Raw genomic sequence first — 22,257 nt, forward strand, 5'->3', positions numbered from 1 at the left:
TGGCTCAGCAGCAGCAGCCAGTCTCCCTGGTGACAACCAGGACAGCTGACCTTCAGCAGGGTGGTGTGAGATACGCTTTCACTGCAGGACATGGTCTAGGAAGCCCCCAGATTGGCTTTTTTTCCTGTCGGTCAGGAGTGCGGGACAGCAAGCCTGGGGAAACTCAGAGCCACCTCTGTGGCTGGAAGGAAAAAAGTGAAGAAATTATGTAAATTTAAAAAATAAACCACCCCCCACCCCCCAAATCATCTGCCCCTCGGCACCCAAATTGCATCCACAGAAAGCTCCCAGCTCGCTTGCAGTGTTATGGCAGATTTACAGAGTGGTCCCAGAGATTAAAACTGATCCCTACCATCCATCAGTTAACACCAGTTGTGTGAGCCTGTGTAAATACATGTGTTTGCCCGTACAGCCGTCAGGCTTGTCATCAGAAACAAGTCCAAGCCTCCACAGAGCCAGAAGAAGAGGCATTTCTACCTGTTTTCAAATGAAGCAGAGGTACTCCAAGTCTCTAGAAGCGTAGATTTAGTTGTCAGTTTTATTTGCTACTTTCGGATGTTATCTGCCGCTAGTAAAGCTGAGTGTGAGTAACTCACCAGCCTGCATAGATAACTTTGCTTTTTGTTTCAGTCTGGCTTGAGACAGAAATCCCGTAAAAGCTTTCATTCCAATCCGTGTGCTGAATGATGATACAGGACTTAAAGAAGTGAGGGTACAATTCCCGAGGCACTCCTAAAGACTTTTCCAAGAATTTTAAAAAGCCTCTTAAAAACGGCAGCAGAGATCGAACGCTGCTAAGGGAGGGGAAAAAAAAAAAAAGGAAGAAAAAACTTTGGCAGGCATACAGGGTCTTACATCAATCTAGTAGTCAGCATCTATGTAGATGTTCTTTCCTCCTTTTGTGCAACACCCCTTCCCTCCTACAGACCACCCAATGCCCTATAAATAATCCAAGGACTGTATTTTTTCTCCAGATTTATCTTCAGACCTCAAAGGAAAAATATCAGGCAAAGGAAGGGAGAGAGGGAGAAGGGAAAGTGAGGAGAGGAGAGAGAGAGAAGGGAAAGATGGCTAGTGAGTTCAAAAAGAAAGCGTTCTGGAGGGCAGTGGTGGCTGAGTTCCTCGCCATGAGCCTTTTTATTTTTATTAGCATTGGCTCGGCTCTGGGTTTTAGCTTCCCAGTGGTGGGCAACAAAACATCAACAAGATCTCAAGACAATGTGAAGGTTTCCCTGGCTTTTGGGTTATCCATCGCTACCATGGCACAAAGTGTGGGCCACATCAGCGGTGCCCACCTGAACCCAGCTGTGACCCTGGGCCTCCTGCTGAGCTGCCAGATCAGCATCCTCAAGGCGCTCATGTACATCATTGCCCAGTGCCTGGGGGCAGTGGTGGCCACAGCTATTCTGTCAGGAGTCACCTCCTCTCTCCCAAACAACCTCCTGGGGCTCAACTCGGTAAGTCAAAACTTTTCATTCCTTTTTTTTTTTCTTTTTTTTCTTTTTTTTTTGAGTAGAAAAGTAACACCTGTAGAAGATATGTGTGTGTGGGTGTGATAGTGATGGTGGTGGTGATGGTGACCTCAGGCAGCCAATTGCTTATTGCAGCAAGGGATCCAGTCCTTACAGATACCAGGGTGTATCTATGTCATAGGGACAGTCCTTCCCCCCCCCCCATTTTGGAGCTTTAGGACACTATCGTCGTGATTATTTTTTCTTATGTTCAATTTTGTACATCCAAGTTGCTGAAAAGTGCTTTTTGACACCAATTTAATGTTGAAATCACTTGCAGTTGCATGATGAAGTCCCTTTCGTGGTTCTGAAGGTCTCAGGTAACATGCTGATTAATGTGCATATACCAATGTTGTTTTCGGTTCTATGAATATGGTTCTTTTTCAATCCCTAATTAATGGTTTGTGCAACCTGCACTGAAAACCTGTGGGAACAGTGAGAGAGATGCTTAGCAAGAGAAACCCTGTCGCCAAAGGCGCGAGCGTTACCTGTTGCGTTAGGCAGAGTGCTCACATCCTGCCTGACACAGAATCCCAGCTGCTCTTTCTGTGTGTTTCTCCTGTTGCTGTGCAAAAATGAGAAAACCCTGAATTCTCAGGTGTAGACTGGAGAGTGATGTGAGGCAGCTACACTTAACAGGGGTGCAGGTTTCAGCCCTCTCCCTGCCAGGTGCTCACATCATGCTGCAGAAAAACTGCCTGGCCACAGCTCCTTCTCCTCAAAATATTGTCATTTTTCTGTTGTTGTTGTACTGTAACAGGAGAGAAAAGGATAGATACACTTCTAAACTTGAAATCATCCCACTGTCAGGGGCAGTGCTATAGCCACTGCAGTACACCGAGTACTAGAAATGGAAATTGCCTTCTAGTCACTTATTTCACCTGATTCTGTTAAGAACAAGTATTTCAGATCTTTTCTACAGCCCCTTTCTTGCAGAATATTCCTGACTGCAGTTTGAAACCTGAGGTAATTTGAAACCTTATGCCCATTCGAAGTCACAGGAATATTTGGGACATAAAGCTGAAAATAAAATAAATCTTCAGAAATCATTTAGGCAAAAGGGGAAGAACGGATAAAAAGAATTAAATTTACAAATAAAGTAATATATTTTTACGTGCTGTGGCATTACAGTTAATTCAGAAAGTAAAGGCAGTTTTAGAAAACATAATAAAATCTGATATTAAGAAGGTGATTCCTGAGCAGCTTAGTATCATCCACCCTGTGTTACTCTGCGGGTTGGCTGCTCACCTCCCTCGAGCCTGGTGCCTGCAGGTATTCCATCATGCCACCGTTAAGGAAATTCTGATGAGTTAATCCAAAGCATTTGGGGGAAGAGGAGCGAATGTTTTTATTAACTCCAGAAGGCTCTGGCTGTGTGTGTGATATGTGATCTTTTCCTCTGAAACCACTGGCAGAGGGAACTGCTGAACCGCATGGGACAGGGTATCCGCCCAAGTGGTTTCCTCGAGAGGTCCAACTGCCATTAAACACGGGAGGTCTGGTTTCAGTAGCACTTGCGTTTGGTCTTCCCCTTTTGCTTGCCACAGAATGCTGATGGCTGGCTCCTTCCTCTACCCAAAAGTCCTGAAACTGTCCGTTTGTAAAGGGGGTGTAGGTGATCACCCAGCCTCTTCTTGCTCCTCAGTCAGTAACTGCAAGCTACAAAGCTATAATTCAGAGCTCTGCACAAGGACATCCGAGAAGAGAAGAGCCTATGGGGACAGATGGAAAGATCATGAAAGATTGGGAAAGATAAGTGCAGTCACTGACTTTAGTAAGCTTAGGAGACTACTTCATGGATCTCAAAAATTGCATGTTTAGGGTGGAAGCCTTGTTCCCCCTCCAGGAACACCTCTGGAATACAATCAAACACATCCTTTCCAAGGCCATCAAATACACTGTAGGCAAAACCAGATAGTGTGAGGCTCTATCATGCCTATTTTACAAACCTGGTAGCACTTTCTTTGCATGAATTAATGGATAAAATGGTTCCTAACACTGTGAAAAGCCCTGGTCTCAGTGCTTGTCGTTGTCAAATACTTAAAATTTTGATTTTCTGTTTTCTCTTCCACATCCAGTTATAAATCTGGCTAGAGGAGCAGTGGGGAGAACTCCCAGGGGATGGGGAGAGCAGCAGCTGTTCTTCTCCCCTGCAAGAAAGAACTAGAGAGGAAAGAAAATCCATTTATTTCCCACTGACAAGCTGGGACTGTCTGGGGAGGGGAGGCGAGGGCTGAGGGAGGCGCTGGGTCCGAGCCCAATGCAGGGGAGAAGAGCAGAACGGCTGCCCTTGCGCAGAGGTGATCACAATGGGCATATCCTGAAACCGCAACCCAGCACTGAGAGTGTACTGCCTCCGTCAGCAAATAGACGATAAGGATAAACCACAGAGGTTTCCTTTTATGTCACGATTTTTAACCTGAGGACAAGGAGGGGAGGGGCAGAGCTGGCATCCCTGCCAGCTGCTTTATCTTCCTGCCCTTCCTGTGGAAAACAAGGTGTAGATTCACTCTTGAGAAAAAGAATAGAAAGAAAGGGAGTGCTGTTTGTTTGACAAGGTTGGGAAGAGGGCTTGGACGTGCATGACTGTGCCCTCTGTTCTGAGCCTGTCACGCACTTGGAGGGGTGTTTTCTACATGAAAAATGTGGTGGGAGCAGTTTAATGGCTGTGCAATGTCCCCAGTGGATACTGGGTGGGATTGCATGCCTGAACTTAGATTTATGCTGCCCAGCTGAAGGTCCTGCACTGATAGCCCAAGTGAAGAACCCATGTCCACAGGCTCCTCTCTAGTTCACAGAGAAGGAGAGACAAAGAGAGGTCCTTCATTCTTTAGATCCGTTGAGTTGTCCTCCAGACATAGCAGCTGTTCTTTGGCATGATGAGGCTCCAGGTTTGGAAGCCTCTGTTAAGTATCCAAAATGAAGTGGGATGAATCTGTGCCTTTCTCATTTCCCAGAGGGAAAAAGGGAAACACAAGCAAATGAAGAACAGAAAGCAGCCATGGAAGGAGCAAGGCTGAAGAGAAGGAAGGGAGAATGAAAAAGCAGGATGCCTCTTTAACATGTTCAGTATTAAGGTCTGGTTTATACTAAGACAAGCAAAGCTGTCACATATGAAGAGTTTGATCCAAACTTCACTGAAGTCAGTGGAAATATTTTTAGTTACTTTGGCTGGTTCCGAATAAGACATTCTGGACAATATTCAGAGAGGTATTTAGATTACTGAATCTCTTTAAGACACTTAACTTGCCATATATTTTAGTAGTGGTGTGGGTGCCAAAGTAAAAACTTCGAGAACTGGAAAAGCTGAAAGAAGAATATGCAGTGTGTTTGTTGTTCTAAAAATTTAAACATTTTTCCTTACATCATCTTGTATCTTCTTTTGGAAATTGGGTTGCTACATGTTACAAATTTCCATTAAATAAAGCTGTAAGAATAGAGAATGCCTAATCCAAAATGCACTCATCTGCCAGCAGAGCTGGCTATTGTCTAGTGAGGATAGATCTGTAGTTTGGCTAATGGAAGAAGCTATGCAGCACGGGCAGCTAAGGACCAACAAAGAGCTCAAGCAGAAAAGGCGGGTGAGAGGAGACTTCTGTATTATAAGGTAACACAATATTTGAGGTTCAGCAATGATTACCTTGAGAAATTTTATCAAGCTTTTAAAAACATCCTGAGAAAATTTCTTTAGCTCAGTTTTTTTTTTTCTGTGAAGATAATCTGAGTTTGTGAAACATGCAGACACTGCTTTACAATTTCATAATTTCTGTATTTTGGCAGAAAAAGTGCCCCCTAAGTCTTGGGGCTACCATTTGGAAACTATTTGAAAACTCTGCCTTGAAGTTTATGATGGAAGATATTTTGAAAGTTATAAGTGGATCAAAAATTGCAGGCAAGAAAAACAGAGCTGAAGGTAGCAATGCTCAGGGTAGATAAAGAGAAAAGAAAAACAACCAAGAATAACAAATAGAAGCACTTGGTTTTAAAAAACACTCAGTGGACTGATAAATATTGTTTGTATAGCTGCAGAAATTTCTGGAAAAGCCAGATCTGTGGTCAGTGGATTCAGAGGTCTGGAGTGTTTTCTTAAGACAGGTGATTAGTCATATAGGTACCACTCCTGGAGCCTGGGAGGTCATTGGTTGCTGTACCACCCTTTGGATTTCCAGCGCAGTGGGCTGTCTCTGCCACTACTGCTCAGCAGAGTTAGATTAGCTGCCGTGGAAGAATTGGTGCATGTAAGGGTGCAATGTCCTTTGGTGATAAACACACAGTGGCCAACTCCAAATCCTGTCTCAAAGACAGGGAGAAAGGAGCCTTTTGCTGTCCTTGATTCTTCATACCAGGGCAGTATCTGTTACTTTGAGACACCTTCCACCCTCACCAAAGTCACACTACAGAATGAGTCCCCTTTCCATAAGTAATCCCACTTAGCTGGGTTGTGGTCCAGCAAGAGCAGAGCAGCTTTGAAACCCCTGTGCTGGAGGTGGCTTTTTTCCTCTGCCCAGCCTTATTCTGCTACTTGGGAAAGCTGAAGGCTGGACAATCTCTTGTCTCCAGGAGACTGGAGGATAGGATGGCGCATACGATGTGTGGATCCTTAGCTTCTGCAGATGCATCATCTTATCTCTAGGACATCAATTCTGGTGATTTTTTTCTCCCAACAAATGTCCAAGGCACAGAGACCTTAGCGCAAACATAAAATTGCCCCCGCACTGGGAGCTCCCTTTATTAATGTTGGGACCTGCCACACCTTTCAGTGGTGTATGGGGGTCAGTACTGATGTTTTTATCCTGATATCCCTCACTGAGTCTTTCCCATCCTTTAGAAAGTTGCCTGGGAGGGCACATATGGTCCAAACCAGTGTACCAGTAGTGGCCCTCTGAGCACGGGCAGCGGGACTTGCATGGTTGGCCATGATGACTCAGTGTTTACCTTGTGATTTCCCTCTCTCTTTGTGCCCACGCCCTGTGAGTCTGTTCTCCTCCAACCTCAAATTAAACAAAGTCGGGTTAAGTTGGAAGAACTTCCAACATCAACTGAGAGCTTGACAGTGTGAGTGGACAATTGAGTAAGTGATGCTGCTTTTCCTCTGAGTCAGTATGGAAAATTGCAGTTCCAGAGGTGCCACTGGATGGATGAGACATGCAGCTGAGCTCCTGACCCCTAGCGCTTATTAAAAATCCTTGGATGCCTTTCCTCAATGCAGTTTATATGCTGTGCATTTCTTGTTTCAATACAGTGAGCTTACTTCTCCTCGTCACTGCCCTCTGCCCTCCCTGTTTTCAATCCAATGTAGGCTTCTCCTGCCAACCTTGCCTGCGCTGGGACACCTGCATGCTTAAGCACTGGAGCTTCTACAAGAGACCAGAAGTTGCTGCATTTTTAGAGTGAGCAAAATGGTTCCTGTACATGAGATTACTCTGGGATTTTTATTTCTTAACAAACAGTGCCACAACAATAGTTCATTATTCAATTTCAATTTTGCAGCAGCAGTCTTTTATGGCATGCCAGCATTGTATTGAATCGCACCAGGCTGGGGAGGTGGAACACAGGAAAAACACCTGCTCAAAACTGGCCTTAGTCTTGGCTGCTTTCTAATGGGTTCACACAGTGACAGCAGAAACATCTGGGTTGTGATGTAAACGTGATGGTTATCGCCCATCCTCCAGAACATTTGGGGATAGCAGGGTTTATAGCTCTAATCCTTATCTCAGGTCTCAGAAGTTATTTCTCATTTCCATTTCTACAAAGGTTTGCTTAGTGCTTCTGCTCCATAATCATATAGCCATGCCCGGAGCTTTTGGCAGAGAGCACTCAAGGATGCAGCAGCGTGGCCGTTTCTGGCGCAAGGCAAGGCCCTCAGCAATCATTCACCTGCACATCTGTCTTTTGGTGCTGGAATAGAGTCGTTCAAGTGGGTTTTATACCATGAGCCGGGTCCTCATCCACAGGATCCAAGGGTGACTGTTACCTTGTCCGAAAAATGCTCAGCAAGCCTCAGATTAAAGGTCCTCTTTAAATAGAAAGGACAGAAATTGATGAAAGGGGTGCACAGAGGCTTGTAAAATAAGGAGTTGCAATAGACCTAAAAACATTATTAATTTGGTAGATTGGTAAATATTGTAATTCAAATGGAGTCATGCTGGCATTTTTTGGAGAAGGATTTTTTCCTGTGTTTGACCAGCTGTCAAACTAAGTAAGATTAAGTATGAAATCTAAGGAAATCCATTTTGCCACCACCCTTCCTGACTGGTGAATAAACAGTTAAAACTGTTTTAATTTCTTTATTATTCTGTGTATTATGCCATATGCATTTGGATATTTTGTGTGTACCTGTATACACACCTCCACACATATTCGCCCTCACACACGAGAGATAAATAGGCAGACAGACAGATTCTTCAGATAAGGCAAACCCAAATGTCATTTCCTAGTTTAAATTCACCACTAAAAAAAAAAAAAACATCTATTAGTGGGTGCTGATTCTAAATCAAGATCCGGCATGGCAATAACCACAGCCTGAGGGCAAATGGAAATTTCCACAACAAACATGAGAATTTATGTTATGGATCAATTCTGCTTAAATTGATGCAATGGTAAAAGCAACATATAAGTCATCGTAGCAGGGCTTGTACTTCAGCAGATAATTTGAACCTTTGGGTGGATCTTGAATAGAATTTATTTAATCAGAGAATCCTAAAAAAAAGTCACTATCTAGGTTGTATATAGCTACCTTTAAGAGAGGCCTTTTTTAAAACAAGGATACTAAACCATATCACAAGCACTAAAGGAAGAAAAAATAGCCCCTGAAAAATTTCCTGTTTGTCTCAAGAGGAAATTGCCTGTTCTCTTTAGAGCAGTAGTACATTTTTGCTTATTTGTCCATTCTGCAGATTAATTGAGAGAATTCAATAACAGAGAGATCTTTACCTGGTATCATAACTGAAAATGTCAAAGAAATCTTCATTCTTAGAAAAATCTCCATTCCAGGGTTAGGGAAACCAGATCAAACTATTGTGCTTATGCTAAACTTCATGAAGAGCGAACCATCCGTATGTTATTTGTCTGAATTTCTCAGTTTCTGTATTTCTTTTTCTCTAAACTGTTGTCTCTTTATTAAAAATATGCGGAGGCAGAGGCACCCTTTTCACTGTGGGCTGATGTGGTACCTGGCACATCACGGTCTGTGGCTGTGTTCCTCAGTACCTCCAGATTAATACTAATACCGATGTGACGGAGCAAGGGAATGCCTCCTGGAGGTTTTCCTGGCCTGGCTGGGCCAGTGTGTTTATTAATGTGCAACCTAATGGGAAAGTACAGCTCTTCCTGGCATCCAAACCCAAAGCTAGTGCTGGTGTTTAACTGCTTCACTCCTTTTAAGTCAATGAAATCTGAGGCTAAAGCACATTAACCTGTTAAATTAAATATACATGGCCTGACAGGCATCCTGGAGGAAGCTCTATAAATAGCAGGAGGGCAAAAATGTGTCCTGTAGTGTCTGCAAGGGGATCGTCTTTCAGCATTTATGGACAGAAAGAAGCAAAGAAATCCTCTGTGGACTTTCCTGGTAGAGCCCCATGCGTCGCCTCTCCAGGAACCACAGAAAACCAAACTTTTCCAGGCTCTTGACACTAATTCTGTACCAAGTGCCAAGCAAAATCAATGAACTCTTTCAAAGCAGAACTGTGGCACATGTTTCCTTACACATATACACACAAATTCTCTTGAAGTTAATGATGACTGTATTTCGACCGAGGAATGAATAAAGTCAGGTTTAGCCCCTTTTCCTTCCTTTGATAAGAATTCTCGCTCGATGAACAAAGTGGAGAAATGAAGGAGATGAAATTGTCCCCCTAATTCCTGAAATCTGTTGTGTGTATTCAGAGCTGGTTTTTAACTCCATGGAAATGCCAAATCTTCAATGCTCTGCACAAGACTGACTGTATGAACTACCTCAGACTTGGAAAGTTTGAAAACTTCACAGGTTTGCTGGAGTGTTTGTCCAGAAGTATAAAGTGAATATGACTTTGGTGCAATTGCCAACAACCATACTGTGAGGTTTCTGCAAATCCAGCTAGTTATTCCAGTAACAACATAGAAAGGAAGATTTTATTAGGCTCAAAACTCAGATATGCCCAATATTCCCTGTTGAAAGACTATCTCCTTCTGGGTTGACAATACAGGAGATCACAAATAGCTGCCCAGTAAAAATGAGTCCTTCAAAAGTGTTACTGAAAATGAACTATTTACTTGGGTTTTGCTGGGTAAAGAAAAGAAAAAACAACGCACCATTCCCCATCCTCTGAATAGAATTTGTTTATTTCTCAGCAGCAAGGCTTAAAAAACCCAATGTTTCCCCAAAGCAACTTTCCCCGAGGCACATCAAAAAGTAAAAGTGTAAATGAGGCAAATGGTCTGTCTCTAACTAGCTGTGATAAATGGAAGTCCTATAGAGGAACTGACTTTACTGTCTGTCACTGGCCTCACATGTAAACTTTATGTGCTCTATTTTAATATAAGTAAAACCATCATTCTCTTTACAGCATATGAGGCTGCTGAAACACAAAGCCCTGGCTAGTTTCTCATCAGCCTGAAGTTCGGGTGGGAGGAGGGAGGTTAGGCTTGTTCCTGGAGGGTGTCTGCTGTCCAAAGAATGGAAAATATGATTTGTGCTTTGGGAATTGAATGAGTCCCCTTTAGAGCTCTTAAGGCTGTATTTATAGGAAGGATAATCTAGCAGAGGACAATATGTTTTGTCCCTAGGTTCTGCTGAATGCTTCTATTGTTGATCTAGGATACGATCCAAAGCTAATTCTTTGCCTCATAAGCAGCTTCTTCTGAGTGCTCCTGCCATGTAATTTTAAGTTAAACTCTTTAGATCTTTCCCTGTCTTTATTTACTAAAGAAATGAGACTTTCGTACTCTCTGAATCCCTAACTCTCAAATAATGGGTATAGAACCATCCATTTCAGCATGATACTGTGAAATAGCAAGGAGAAAAGAGAATCACAGTTAAATAGTAGGGGATAAAGTCTCTGAATACATTTTGACTGTGAGTTAAAGGAAGCTTTATAGCTATGAAGATCTGGGATGGACTTCCAGCAGAAGAAAGGTATATTATCAAGATGGAGGTTATAATTATCATGACAGAGTTGGAGCTGAAAGAATAAGAGTCAGCCAAAATGACAGGCCAGATAGTGGAAGGTGATTTTGAGGGAAATAGGGAGATAAATTTCTGAGATTACATTTGAAGAACTATGCCCAGCTAAACAATTAAATGATAGTTAGCTTGTATAAAGCAGCATAATTAATATTTCCAGTGTAGGGATGAAGAAGAGCACACGAACCGTTTAAACTAATGTGAAGAGTTTTTCTTATTAAGAAAAATAAGGAAAATCAAAGAAGGAAAAGCTTAAGATACAGGAAGAAAATGCAGTAAGATAGTGAGATGGCTTTTTTTTTTAATATAACCAGGGAAATGGATTCAAATTTCCTTGAACAAAATGCTCAAAGTCTTCATTTAAGAGAAAAATCTGCCATGGCAGAGATAAGCTAATAATTTGGAATGCTGAAATCAACAGTCCTGGTGCAAATTTTTAGCTGTATATTTGAATTCAACACACAAGGAAAGAGGTCTGTTTAATATATACTATCTATTGCAGCACAGCTCCATAAAATGCTAGATTTTGTGTGGACAGGATAACATAGTTCTTCTCCCAACATGAATATTAAAAACACTTTAATAAAAGGTAGTACATTTATGGTCGATCCACAGCATGATTCTTATTATGTGCCAGCCATGATATTGCTGGGGTTCTGCAAAACCTACCTTACCTATGAGATAGCTGGCATATGCAAAGGAGAGAAGTCCCAGCCATCAGTGATGTTATATGTGTCATTAAATTGCTGTGCCTTAACTTTTCTCTCTCTAAAACACATCAGCCAGCATGGCTTGCAGTGAAGTGTTTCATAAGAACAGAGAAAATTGACATTCCCCTATTGAAAAATAGACTTCTACGTTTCCAGAGGCCTATAATTTTTCAGGAACAATGAGAAACTAATCCCTGTTATATGAAAGTAAACTGGACTCTGGAAGATACAATCCATGGCTAAGGCTTTGTTGGATGAGATGGAGCATAGCACCATGTGATGAAATCACCTTGCATAACAAACTCTCTTATCCATATAACGGGAAACAGGTTTGATCTTGATATACTTTTACTCCTAATGAGAAAAATATTAAATCACTGGAGAAGTACACAGTTGGGTTTACCTTGGGCCAGTTTAATTTCCTGTCCCCATTTCTCTTCTGAAGGCAGACAAGTAATAAATATCCTGCTTAAAAAAAAAAAAAAAAACCTAAAGGAAAGAAAACATACCATTAATTTGCCCACATTATTGCTTGAAGCTGTGGAAGTCAGTCAGCTAAACATGGCAGTTATGGGCACTTCTGAGAAACAAGCTTCTGTAGTTCCCATGCCCTGTCTGATGTTGTGGAGAAATGGAAGCAATGTGGCTGCTACTTTTTTCCTAGGACAAAAAAGCAGGCATTTGTCTCAACTTCTTACTCTCGTGGTCATGATTAGATAATGATTTTCCATTAATTTTGCCATCGGTCCTCATTTGATTATGTTACATGTCTTGGCTCACTCACCCATATGGATTATATCTATGTGTAGCCTTTGCAGTGACTGATCCATCAGCTGTGTCTTCACTATCTACATATGTCACCAGCTGTTTCTAGACATTAACTCAGCTGAGCTAGAACAGCACTGAGGCAATTCTGTCCCTTCCAGCAGGAAGAAACTTTCTGAAGAACTGAGGTTTCATATGATAATTCAGGTTGGAAGGGACCTCAGAAGGTCTCGAGTCCAACCTCTTGCTCAAAGCAGAGTCAGCACTGCATTAAAACCAGGTTGCTCAGGAGCAGCAGTAGCATTACCAGATAAAGCTAATCTTTGATTGGGAATGGGCATTGTACCTCATCCCTATGCCCAGTAATGCAAAGCAGAAGTGTTCAGTATGCTGAAAGTGCTTCCTTGTCTTCCAAACATTTGCAGCACAGGAGTTTTCTGAATGAGATGCGATTTCTATAAACTTACTGAATTCCAGTGGATTTTACTTCCATTAACTTGTTCAGACTCACAGTAAACTAAGGTAAAAATCTTAATGGTGGGATTCATCTCACAGAAGGACACACCTCACTTGGGGTGTCCACATGTAGGCTTCTGCTTGTTGTCTGGGTGCTATTACAGTCAAGGGAGAATTACTCAATGCAAGCTAACGTGCCCAAGAGAGTGATTCAGCTTATCACATATATGTGTCTACATATAGCTCTCAGCTCTCACCAGTGATGTAACCCATTTCTTCGGTATGTTTCTGGTGATTCTACTGTCAAAATAATTACTTAGAAACCAAGTTCAGTGGAGCAATTCATGTGAACAAAAAAGGAGAAGTCTGGATTAACTGCTATGGTATAGGAAACTGTTGGAGATGAATGTGAGCTTGTGTGTTTCATTTTAATCCCTTAAAGCATATTTGGTTCCTTAAAGCACTGAATCCACTCTTCAGGCTTCACAATTCTGAAGCACGAAAAAGTCAGGGAGTTGCTGTGCTCTTCCCTGCCCTCTGACATTTTTTCTGTCACCTTAATGAGCATCAGCTAAAATGCAGAACATCTGAGAGTTATTGGACTGAGATGAGAAGAGGTCAGAGATTTCCCTGCAGATACACCAAGGGCAAATGCAGTATCAGCCCACACACGCTGCCTACATACCTTGTAGTGACCACTGGTAAGCAGCCTATCAATGCACGGAAGAAAGTCATTGCAGTGTGGGTACAGGTCACTGGAAAAGGACCCCTTCGCTCCAACACTACAGTAGAGGTTACTGTCTTAAGTTTCAAGGCATTATTCTACCTATTTAACAACCAGAGGTATGGTCACCTTATATTCTGGATATTCTCAGTAGCAGAATGCTAGATGTTAAGACCAGCAGCTGATTTTTGCTTTTGTTTTATTGACAGCCTCAGGTAGTCGGGTCTCTCTAACGTGTAGTACTACTTCCTGCTAGATTCAGATTAAACTTGAGACAGCCCTGACCTTGTCAGAGGTTGAAGCTTCTGGAGTCAGGTATTCTACAAAAATTCCAACTTCCCTTAAAAAAACCTGAACAGCATATGGAAAATACAATGAGAGGGTAACCAACTCATATTGGTTATACCTACTTGGTTCTGCCAAGAGCTTAAACTAGCAAATTCAATAGGTGCCAAATATATTGCATTATTAGCTGGGTAAGTCTTGCAAATCCATTGTGACCAAGGATTTTATAAATATAAATATACACACACACACATATATATGTACATTTTAACCTAATACTAGCAAATGCATCTTCCTATTGCCCATGTTATGCTCTGGCTAGGATGTGGTTAGGGTGGTGAAAACTCATGCTGTTCCACGTGTTGCTGTATCCTGCAGGAGCCAGGCTCCTGCCATATTGACACCATAGCTCTGACAAGTAGGCAAATAACAAATGCCTGTGATATTACACTTATATACTGCAGATCCACAGACCACAGCAAAGCAGAACATCCAAGGCTTGCCTCGGTTTACCTCATTTTGGAACATGGCCCAGAGTCCTTGCTCTCACAGTGGAATTTTATGTCCCTGGCAGGCCACATAAAATTACATGGTAGAGGAAAGCAAAAGGTTTCCTATGATATTTCCAGGTTTTCTTTGATTCCACACAGCCCATCAATAAGCGTTGATTAGCAGGGAGAATGACCTCAAGTCACGTCAGCTGTAGGATGTGTTTTCCTGGATGGAAAGGAAGAATAAGATTTCCGCCTCTCAAAGTTAAGGATTATCATGGGTTTTAAAAGCATAATTTTGCCCTTATTGTCTTTTTTCTTTTATATAAGCCCTACAAATGAAGGGAAAGACTAATGGTAGGTCAGTGATTAATCATTTGAAATGCTAAGGCTTTGTCAAATACTAACGTCAATGCATCAGACTTCAGATCTAGATTGTCTGGGGTTTAACAGTTGCATTATGATAGAATTTACTTTCATATCCTCTTTTGGGAAGCTGCATATCGCTCACTCATTTACCAGTAAACTTGCTTTTTAAGCCTGACCATTTGGCCTTCGAAATGTGAGGTAGGATTTTCCACAGTCTATAGCCTAGGTTCTTAAAGGGATACTTTTGATATCAATGGGATGCATTTGAAACCTAATTTGCTGAAAGCCACAAGATCTCACTAGCTCTGTGGCCAAAAGGGTCTTTATTTTTAAAACGGGATGACAAAAGTAATAGAATATTGATTTAGTGATATATCAGGTGTTTAGCATGAATTTCTGGATCATGTAGTTCTCACTGCTCATCTGTATATATTTATGTCAGACTTGTATTTCTCACATATAAGTCCTATTAATGCTGAAGGTTTCATTAAATTATTCCAGTTTCTACTTTATGGATGACAAAGGAACTAAAATGCCCACCATTTCAACCAGAATTCCCTTCTATTTGTGGATAAACTGCTTCTAACTTAAAGAATACCAGTCCTGCATATTAAAGAATAAGATATAAAAATATATTATTAATGCTTCGTGCTGGCAGGTCTTAGCAATCAAAATATTTTCGTTCTTTTTAATGTAGCTAATTGGATTTATGCTGGCTGAAGACTCAGATGATTTTTTTCAGTCCTTAGGAATGTGATATTTCTCCTGGTTTCAGCTGGGATACTTTTACTCTTCTGATTCTCTCCCCCATCCCACTGGGGGGGTGGAGTGAGCAAGCGGCTGTATGGGGCTGAATTGCTGACTGGGGCTAAACCATGACAATATTATACTGCTTTGTTACACAGAAGAAACAAGAAAAGCACACAGCAAAGGTGGAAAGTGAAAGAGTTCAGCCTAACATTTTTAAGTTTTAAAGTTATTCAAACATTAGTTTGGGGGAAATTAGGGCATAAAACCACACAAACAGATTTAAGGCATGACTTCCCATAGTCTTATTGTTCTTGACAGGTCACAATAACATTTAATCATGTAGCTGTCATGTATGACCTAGCAATTTTTAATGCAAAAGCTATGGCAGATGAGATAACCTGCTGATAGCGCTATCCTTGAGCATAAGTTTTGCAGAGTTTGCTTCCTACTCTGAGTCACTCACATTCTCAGTTTCTCTGGCCTGTGTCCAAGCTCATATTTCATCCTCTCCATGCAATGTAGTTACTTCTGCTTAACACCAAGTTATTCAGCTCAGATACAGGCTTGTCTTGTCTTAACTAAGATACCACTGAATATAGAGCTTAGAAGCAGAATTCAAAACTGGTTGTAATATTGAATGATTTAGATCCACAGTTTTTTGTTCAGCACAAGCTTCTAACAGTACTCCTGAAATATGACAGCATTTCTATTGTATAATGTTAATTTATGTGAATTACTGTGATTTTAATATGTTCTACAGCATTTACAATAATAAGAAACTCTACTGATTTAATTATTAACAATACATTTGGAATAGCTATGTCTGTCAGTATGAGTTTTTCTAGAGAATCTGCTTTACTTTGGTATGAAATGGAAATATTTCCCCAATAAGCCCCTTAGGATTCCTGAACTGTGGATGTTTTTTTCTGTCTCCCAAAGAAGTTGAGTGAGGTTCAGTTTGAGTCTGAGACCTAAAATTAGTCTACATGTGAGTTAGGTGTCTAAGCTCTTTTTGTAGTCAAATGAAATCTAGCGAATTCAAAATAAAATACAGAGCTATTCAGTTGATGATCACCTACATTTCTTCAGCTGAATGGATGTCATCTCCATTGACTGTGTTCACTACATATCCAAGTTAGACATGCACTACCTAAACATTGGCATTGAGAACCATTTTAGATACCTTTGGTCTTCTGTAGGACTTGTGTCACATCTACCAGTCTCATATGAACACTGCGGATATCTCAGGGTATTTCAAGCAGTCTTAGAGGCATGTTTGCCGGCAGTTGAATCACGGTATGAGTACCTTAATATTCATGTGGAGATCTGCCCATGGGGCCAGCATTTTGTCCACATTAAGTTCTTGTTTTGAAGAATTAAAACTGAACTACAGAAAATGAGTAGAGGTAGGAAAGGAGAAGAAAAGATTAAAGTGACTTGTCAATAGCAGAGATAAATACTTTCAAGCTACCCAGACCTATGCGCCTTTCTTACTGTCTGTTTGTCCCTTCCTCCTCCTGCCCCTGTTTGCTTAGCAGTTGTAGGTAAAGGCAAGCTGAGCAATGTTTAACATGGGCACAGCATCCTCATTCTCAGAAGCAATGAATAAATGTCTCAAGGCACCACAGTTCACTTCTGTGGGTAAACCCTATTGAAGGCAAATCTCTGGCTCATTTGTTTCTCACACGTAGACCAGTTACATTATCATTGTGCCTAGTGGTCGAGCTTTCCCTTTGGCTGGATGCAGCAACCATGCAACCATGTTGAATCACGAGTAAAATCAGGTTACGTTTAGACTTGAGTAGAGCAGTGACTGTTTCAAAACTGATTTCTGTTCACTTTTTTTTATTATTTTTCCTGTTAAGCAAAAGCAACTTGGGGAGATAAATGGCTGTGCATGTCTGCGTTCTCCTATTGAGAAAGTAGATCCTGCGAAACTGTGTCATACTGGTTGAAGTCAGGTAGGAATATCAAGTGACATTCTCCTTCATGTCTCCATGCAGCTTTCAGAGGGAATCAATGCAGGCCAAGGACTAGGCATTGAAATCATTGCTACCTTCCAGCTGGTGTTGTGTGTCCTTGCCACCACAGACAGAAGAAGGAATGATGTCTCGGGATCAGCACCTTTGGCCATTGGTCTCTCCGTTGCCTTGGGACACCTTCTTGCTGTAAGTTTTAGCTCTCACAGTCAATGCCTGCAATGTGCCACCTCAAGATGAGCCAGTGAAGGCAGGTAGATGATGGACAGGTGACAGTTCCTTCCTTCTCCTTCCTCTTCAAAGACTGACCTTGTTCCTGCAGCATGGATGGCCCTTCTCCCTTGGCCCCTGTGGCTGTGGCAGTAAATTATGAGGTCGCACATCTGGGAGGAGTTGCTGCAGTAGGACTTGTTTCACTGCTGGCTCAGGACAGGCACATGGAAAACAGTCTTTCCCTTCTCTGAGGAAGAGTGGGTGGGATGAACAAAACTGTTGTGAACCATGCTGCATGTTGCTGTTTGCCCTCCTGTGTAATGAAGGTGCCACATGTGCATCAGTGACTCACCACTGGTTCTCTTTCCACCTCCTAGATTGATTACACCGGTTGTGGAATCAACCCAGCCAGATCTTTTGGCTCAGCGCTGATTGCCAACAACTTTGAAAATCACTGGGTAAGTTGAATAAATTTGTTTAGCTTACAAGAGGCTCTGCATATACATAATCTACAAAATCAGAAACATTTAAACACGTATCTTAGCACCAAGTCAGTGTGTTGCCATTTTTATTTCGTTTAACAATGAATAATCTCCTTTTGCACCTGACCAGCCTCAGGAGATCATGAAGTCCTCAAGCTGAGTGTGTATGTTCAGGGTAATACAGAACATTTTTCTTTGGTTATTTCCCTTTATGTTTATTTATTTCAAATATTTTAAACTTTAAAGCCTCATTACACAGAATCCTTTATTGATTGTTTATCGCTTAAACAGAGTTTGTAAAGTTCTCCTTCTTAACCTTGTAAAACCTAATTTAGGAAGGTTTTTAAGCAGGTTTATAAACTGAAGTGGATCATGCAATATTTGGAAGCTAATAAAATATTCATCTTCTTAAAGTGCTTATGTGCTTTCATGGATAAATGTTCTGGAAACACCATAAATTTTAGATTATTCCCTGTGGTTTAATGTGGTTAAAATGAGGAACTTCATGAGAATTTACTTATTTCACTAAAGCTCAAATAAAGAAGCCTAATATAAAAGCCCTAAATAAGCATGTTGTCTTTTATATTTAAAATGCAGCTTGTTCCAAATCTCCTACTCATGACTTTCACAGCCAGTTGCATAGGCATTCATGGAAATATAGTGATAGTACACTGTAGTGAAAATTTTGGATAAGGATGCCATTTTGATCTAAAGAGTAAAACAGAAAAGGAGGACACAGGAAGTTTTGCCATTATCTCCCACTTAAGCACTTTTCTTGGGATACTAAGGTAATTAAGTTAGTAGTTAGTATTTTCAGAATTTCACAGAAAAAAGTATTTTCCTTTGTAGAGAGAGAGAGAGAGTGATAGAGGTAATAATTCATATTAAACCACTGATGTTGCTGAATAAAACAAAACATATTTTCAGACCAGGAGCTCTTTGGCCGTGCAAATCCCTCAAAATCATCTGTTATTTCTAACAAAGTCAAACTGTCTATTAACGTACTGCTATTACCTCTCCTTCCAAACTTTACTTAAGTGATTAGATCAGTACAATTACAGCAATATCACTAGCTAAATAGCAGCTAGTAGCAAATTAAGCCCCTAATTAGGTCCCCACTAAGTATTATTTTCTATTTCACCTATCACTGAAAGTTGGTGGGAAAATGGAAACTTATGTCCTTGTTTATTTTAGAAATTGTGCTCCCCCACCAAATCTATCTGGAGTAACAAAGGTGTTTTACCAGTGGATACCTAATTTTTAATACCAGGACTTGACATCATAGTCACAGTTATTAATCTCTGGGTCTATTGCCAATTCATGGTGAGAAATTCCTGATTTCTTGCCACATGGTTAAGTAAATATTCGGGTGCAACACTACATTTTAAATATTTTCACTGTAAACCTTCAGAGGAGATTTTCAGAGCAGCTTCAAATGCAGTAACACCTGATGTATTAACTGGGCTTGGAACTGTGTTTCAGATCTTCTGGGTTGGCCCAATCATTGGAGGAGCAAGTGCTGCCCTGATTTATGACTTCATCCTGGCTCCCAGAACCAGCGACCTGACCGACCGCATGAAGGTGTGGACCAGCGGCCAAGTAGAAGAGTATGATCTGGAAGGAGATGATATGAACTCCCGGGTTGAAATGAAGCCAAAGTAAAGACAGACAAGGGGGTGGAAAAAAAAGCACATTGGTTTCTGAAGATTTTATCAGTGTTATAGACTCTTTGTAAACCAGCAAGCAGTACTTTGTTTTTTAATTCAATACGGTTTTCCATTTTTTGCCCCCATTTTTAACACTACTTTTATATCTGGGGTTTTTTAATTGCAAAGTATTCAGACCAAGAAGTCATTAGATAGTTTTGCGTGAGCTAAATAAATTGGGCTGAAATTTAACCCCTCCCTCACCACTACCAAATTTTCTTGTGTATTTAGTGTGGGTGGTTCTCCCAGCACATCACTCAGTAATGATAAGTAGTCCAAATGATCAGTCTGTTTGCTGAAAGAACAGATACCGAGGACAAAAAACCATCTGTACCAGTAATGGGGGCCTTATACTGGAAAAAGTGTTGATACAAGTGTGCAAGGCTGGTATTTAATGCCAGCAGTGCATGTAAAAAGCTATGTCAAATCGTTGCCCAAAAACATTGTTTGGAAGGAAAGGCCACTAAAATTTATTTGTTATGTAGAATCAACCATAATTTTCTAAATGTTTGATAAACTCTGAGAAAGAGGGCCAGAAAAGTTAGAGCAGGGAAAGAATCTCTGGATTCCCAGGATCCATTAGATTTTCTAGTGTTTCATTTTCCCTGACCCTGCATCCAGTTCATTGTGAGGGGAGAGAATATATGACAGAACAAAATAAAGATATATTAATTCCTGGGAAGTGAATAATTAGCAGTCAAATTGGAGAGTAGTAATAACAATGGCAAGAAGAACAACACGATGCCAACATGTAAACAGGATCTGATTGTTCCTGTGACTACTCTGCTTTTGTTCATCTTATTTAACTTCATGTTTTAAAGCAAACCAGGAAAAAAAAAGGCCCCTTTCTTCCTGACCCCACTCTAATAGCCAGTGCTGTGACATTCAGGGACAATGAATAGATATACACACAGTATATTTTCTAATGAGGGACAAATACATACCAGTGTGTAAGTCCATTTTGGGGTTTGTTGCTTTGTTTTTATATATATATATATATAAATATGTTTATATAAATGTTTTATACAGAAAGCCTAGTATACTGTTTTGTAAGAAAATAAGAGCATAAGACAAGTGGAAAGCATTGCAGCAGTGCTTAGCAAAATAAATGACACTGGAAACATGAAGAAAATTAACACTCTAAATGATGTGGAATACTATTTTCTGGTTTCGTTTTTGTGTGTTGTGCTACTTATGAATTCCTGAGTAACCCAAAGCATTAGCTGGTCTTACCTACTAACTATAGAATATAGTTAAAGCAGATACATGCTGATATACTTGTTCTGCACTGAACAGTTTTACATAAGGAATGAGGCCCGGAGAAACATACATAGAGAGCTGCATACTTTACCTTTCAGACAAACACCCCAGAGGTGATATGATGGACGTCTCCTGTTGTAGAGACTGTGTGGAAATGGGAACTGAGAGCAGGTTGACACAGGAATCCGGATAGCTTGGATCACTTAATGAAGCTGAACAGATGTACAATGAAAAAAACCCGAAAATCACCAGCAAACTAAACAGAATATATTCTATCTTTCTCGTCAACATTTGGTGTGCAATCCCATGTATTGTCTATGTACATACAGCATGATTGGATTTCGGGGTGGTTTAAAAATAAACAAAATCAGTTGTGTTACCACAGGAAGTGTTCACGGTTCTTGATTTTTGATTTGCCTTCCAACACAACGCAATTTTATTTTCAGTACCATTCTTCAGGTGCCCCCCTGTAACAATGAGACAATTTCTACTTTTCCACTCTTGACTGCTTCTTTGATTTGATGCTAGCCTTGGTGGAAAGGAAGCTTCTTTCTTTGTAAAGCAGGCAAAGCGGGCCCTCACCCGGAAGTAAGCTCTATCTAAATTATACTTAGAAAGGAAGCAGAATACCAGGGCCTTGTGCCCACTTTTCAGAATCGTATTTTTCAACTCTTTTTGCTGGTATCTCAGTGCATCCATTGACCCAAAATTAACCCTTTCTTACCCTGAAGATTCTATAAACCAGAACAGTTGTGGAAGTCACCCACAGTAAAGAGTTCTGTTCACTTGAGGTAACACCTTTAGTGATGGAGAAAATGTGAGAGCCACAATTTGTTCCTTAGTCTACACCCTGCAAAGAGCAGTATCTCGGCCTATTTTCTACACTTCAAAGTCCACAACTTTGAAGACAAGCAATGCTGCCTTTCTATTTGATGTGTAATAAGACTACAACATGTCAGTTGCTCTAGCTGCTGTTTGTGATCACCACAGTAATAAATAAAATAGATGAAAGATGTACAATAACTGTTTCACTAGTGAAGAAACAAAAAACAGGTCAAAGTAAATGAAGTGTGATTTGTTGGTGTATTTATTCACAGTGATAATGTTTAAACGTTTTGCAGAAAGCTTCTGGAAATTAAGTGAAAGCATATTTCAACAGAATTCCAGGCTTAAACCCCTCCCTACTTCTTAAAGAAGGAAAAGGTTAATGGTATATTTAAAGTGTTTCTGCAAATCTTAGATCCTGAACTGAGAGCAGCAGTTTCTCAACAATGCAAGGCCATAGCTGCTAATGGTGTCCCCATTCCTGCGCAAAAGGTTTTGCTTTGTGCTAGACAAGCACACTTAAAAGTTATCATCATTGCATTAGAATACTTGGAAGATACCCAGCTGA

At 40.8% G+C, this 22,257-nt stretch overlaps 1 protein-coding gene across 1 annotated transcript; it reads left to right on the forward strand.

Moving 5' to 3' along the window:
* Positions 1 to 884: 884 nt before the first annotated feature.
* AQP1 (aquaporin 1 (Colton blood group)) lies at positions 885 to 21,248 on the forward strand. Its single transcript, XM_009512675.2, has 4 exons — positions 885 to 1,457; positions 17,228 to 17,392; positions 17,794 to 17,874; positions 19,381 to 21,248. The coding sequence occupies exons 1-4, from the start codon at positions 1,068 to 1,070 to the stop codon at positions 19,558 to 19,560; spliced, it is 816 nt and encodes a 271-aa protein (XP_009510970.1). The 5' UTR covers positions 885 to 1,067; the 3' UTR covers positions 19,561 to 21,248.
* Positions 21,249 to 22,257: the final 1,009 nt, after the last annotated feature.

Source organism: Phalacrocorax carbo, chromosome 2 (assembly GCF_963921805.1).
Source record: "Phalacrocorax carbo chromosome 2, bPhaCar2.1, whole genome shotgun sequence".
NCBI classification, from domain to species: Eukaryota; Metazoa; Chordata; class Aves; order Suliformes; family Phalacrocoracidae; genus Phalacrocorax; species Phalacrocorax carbo.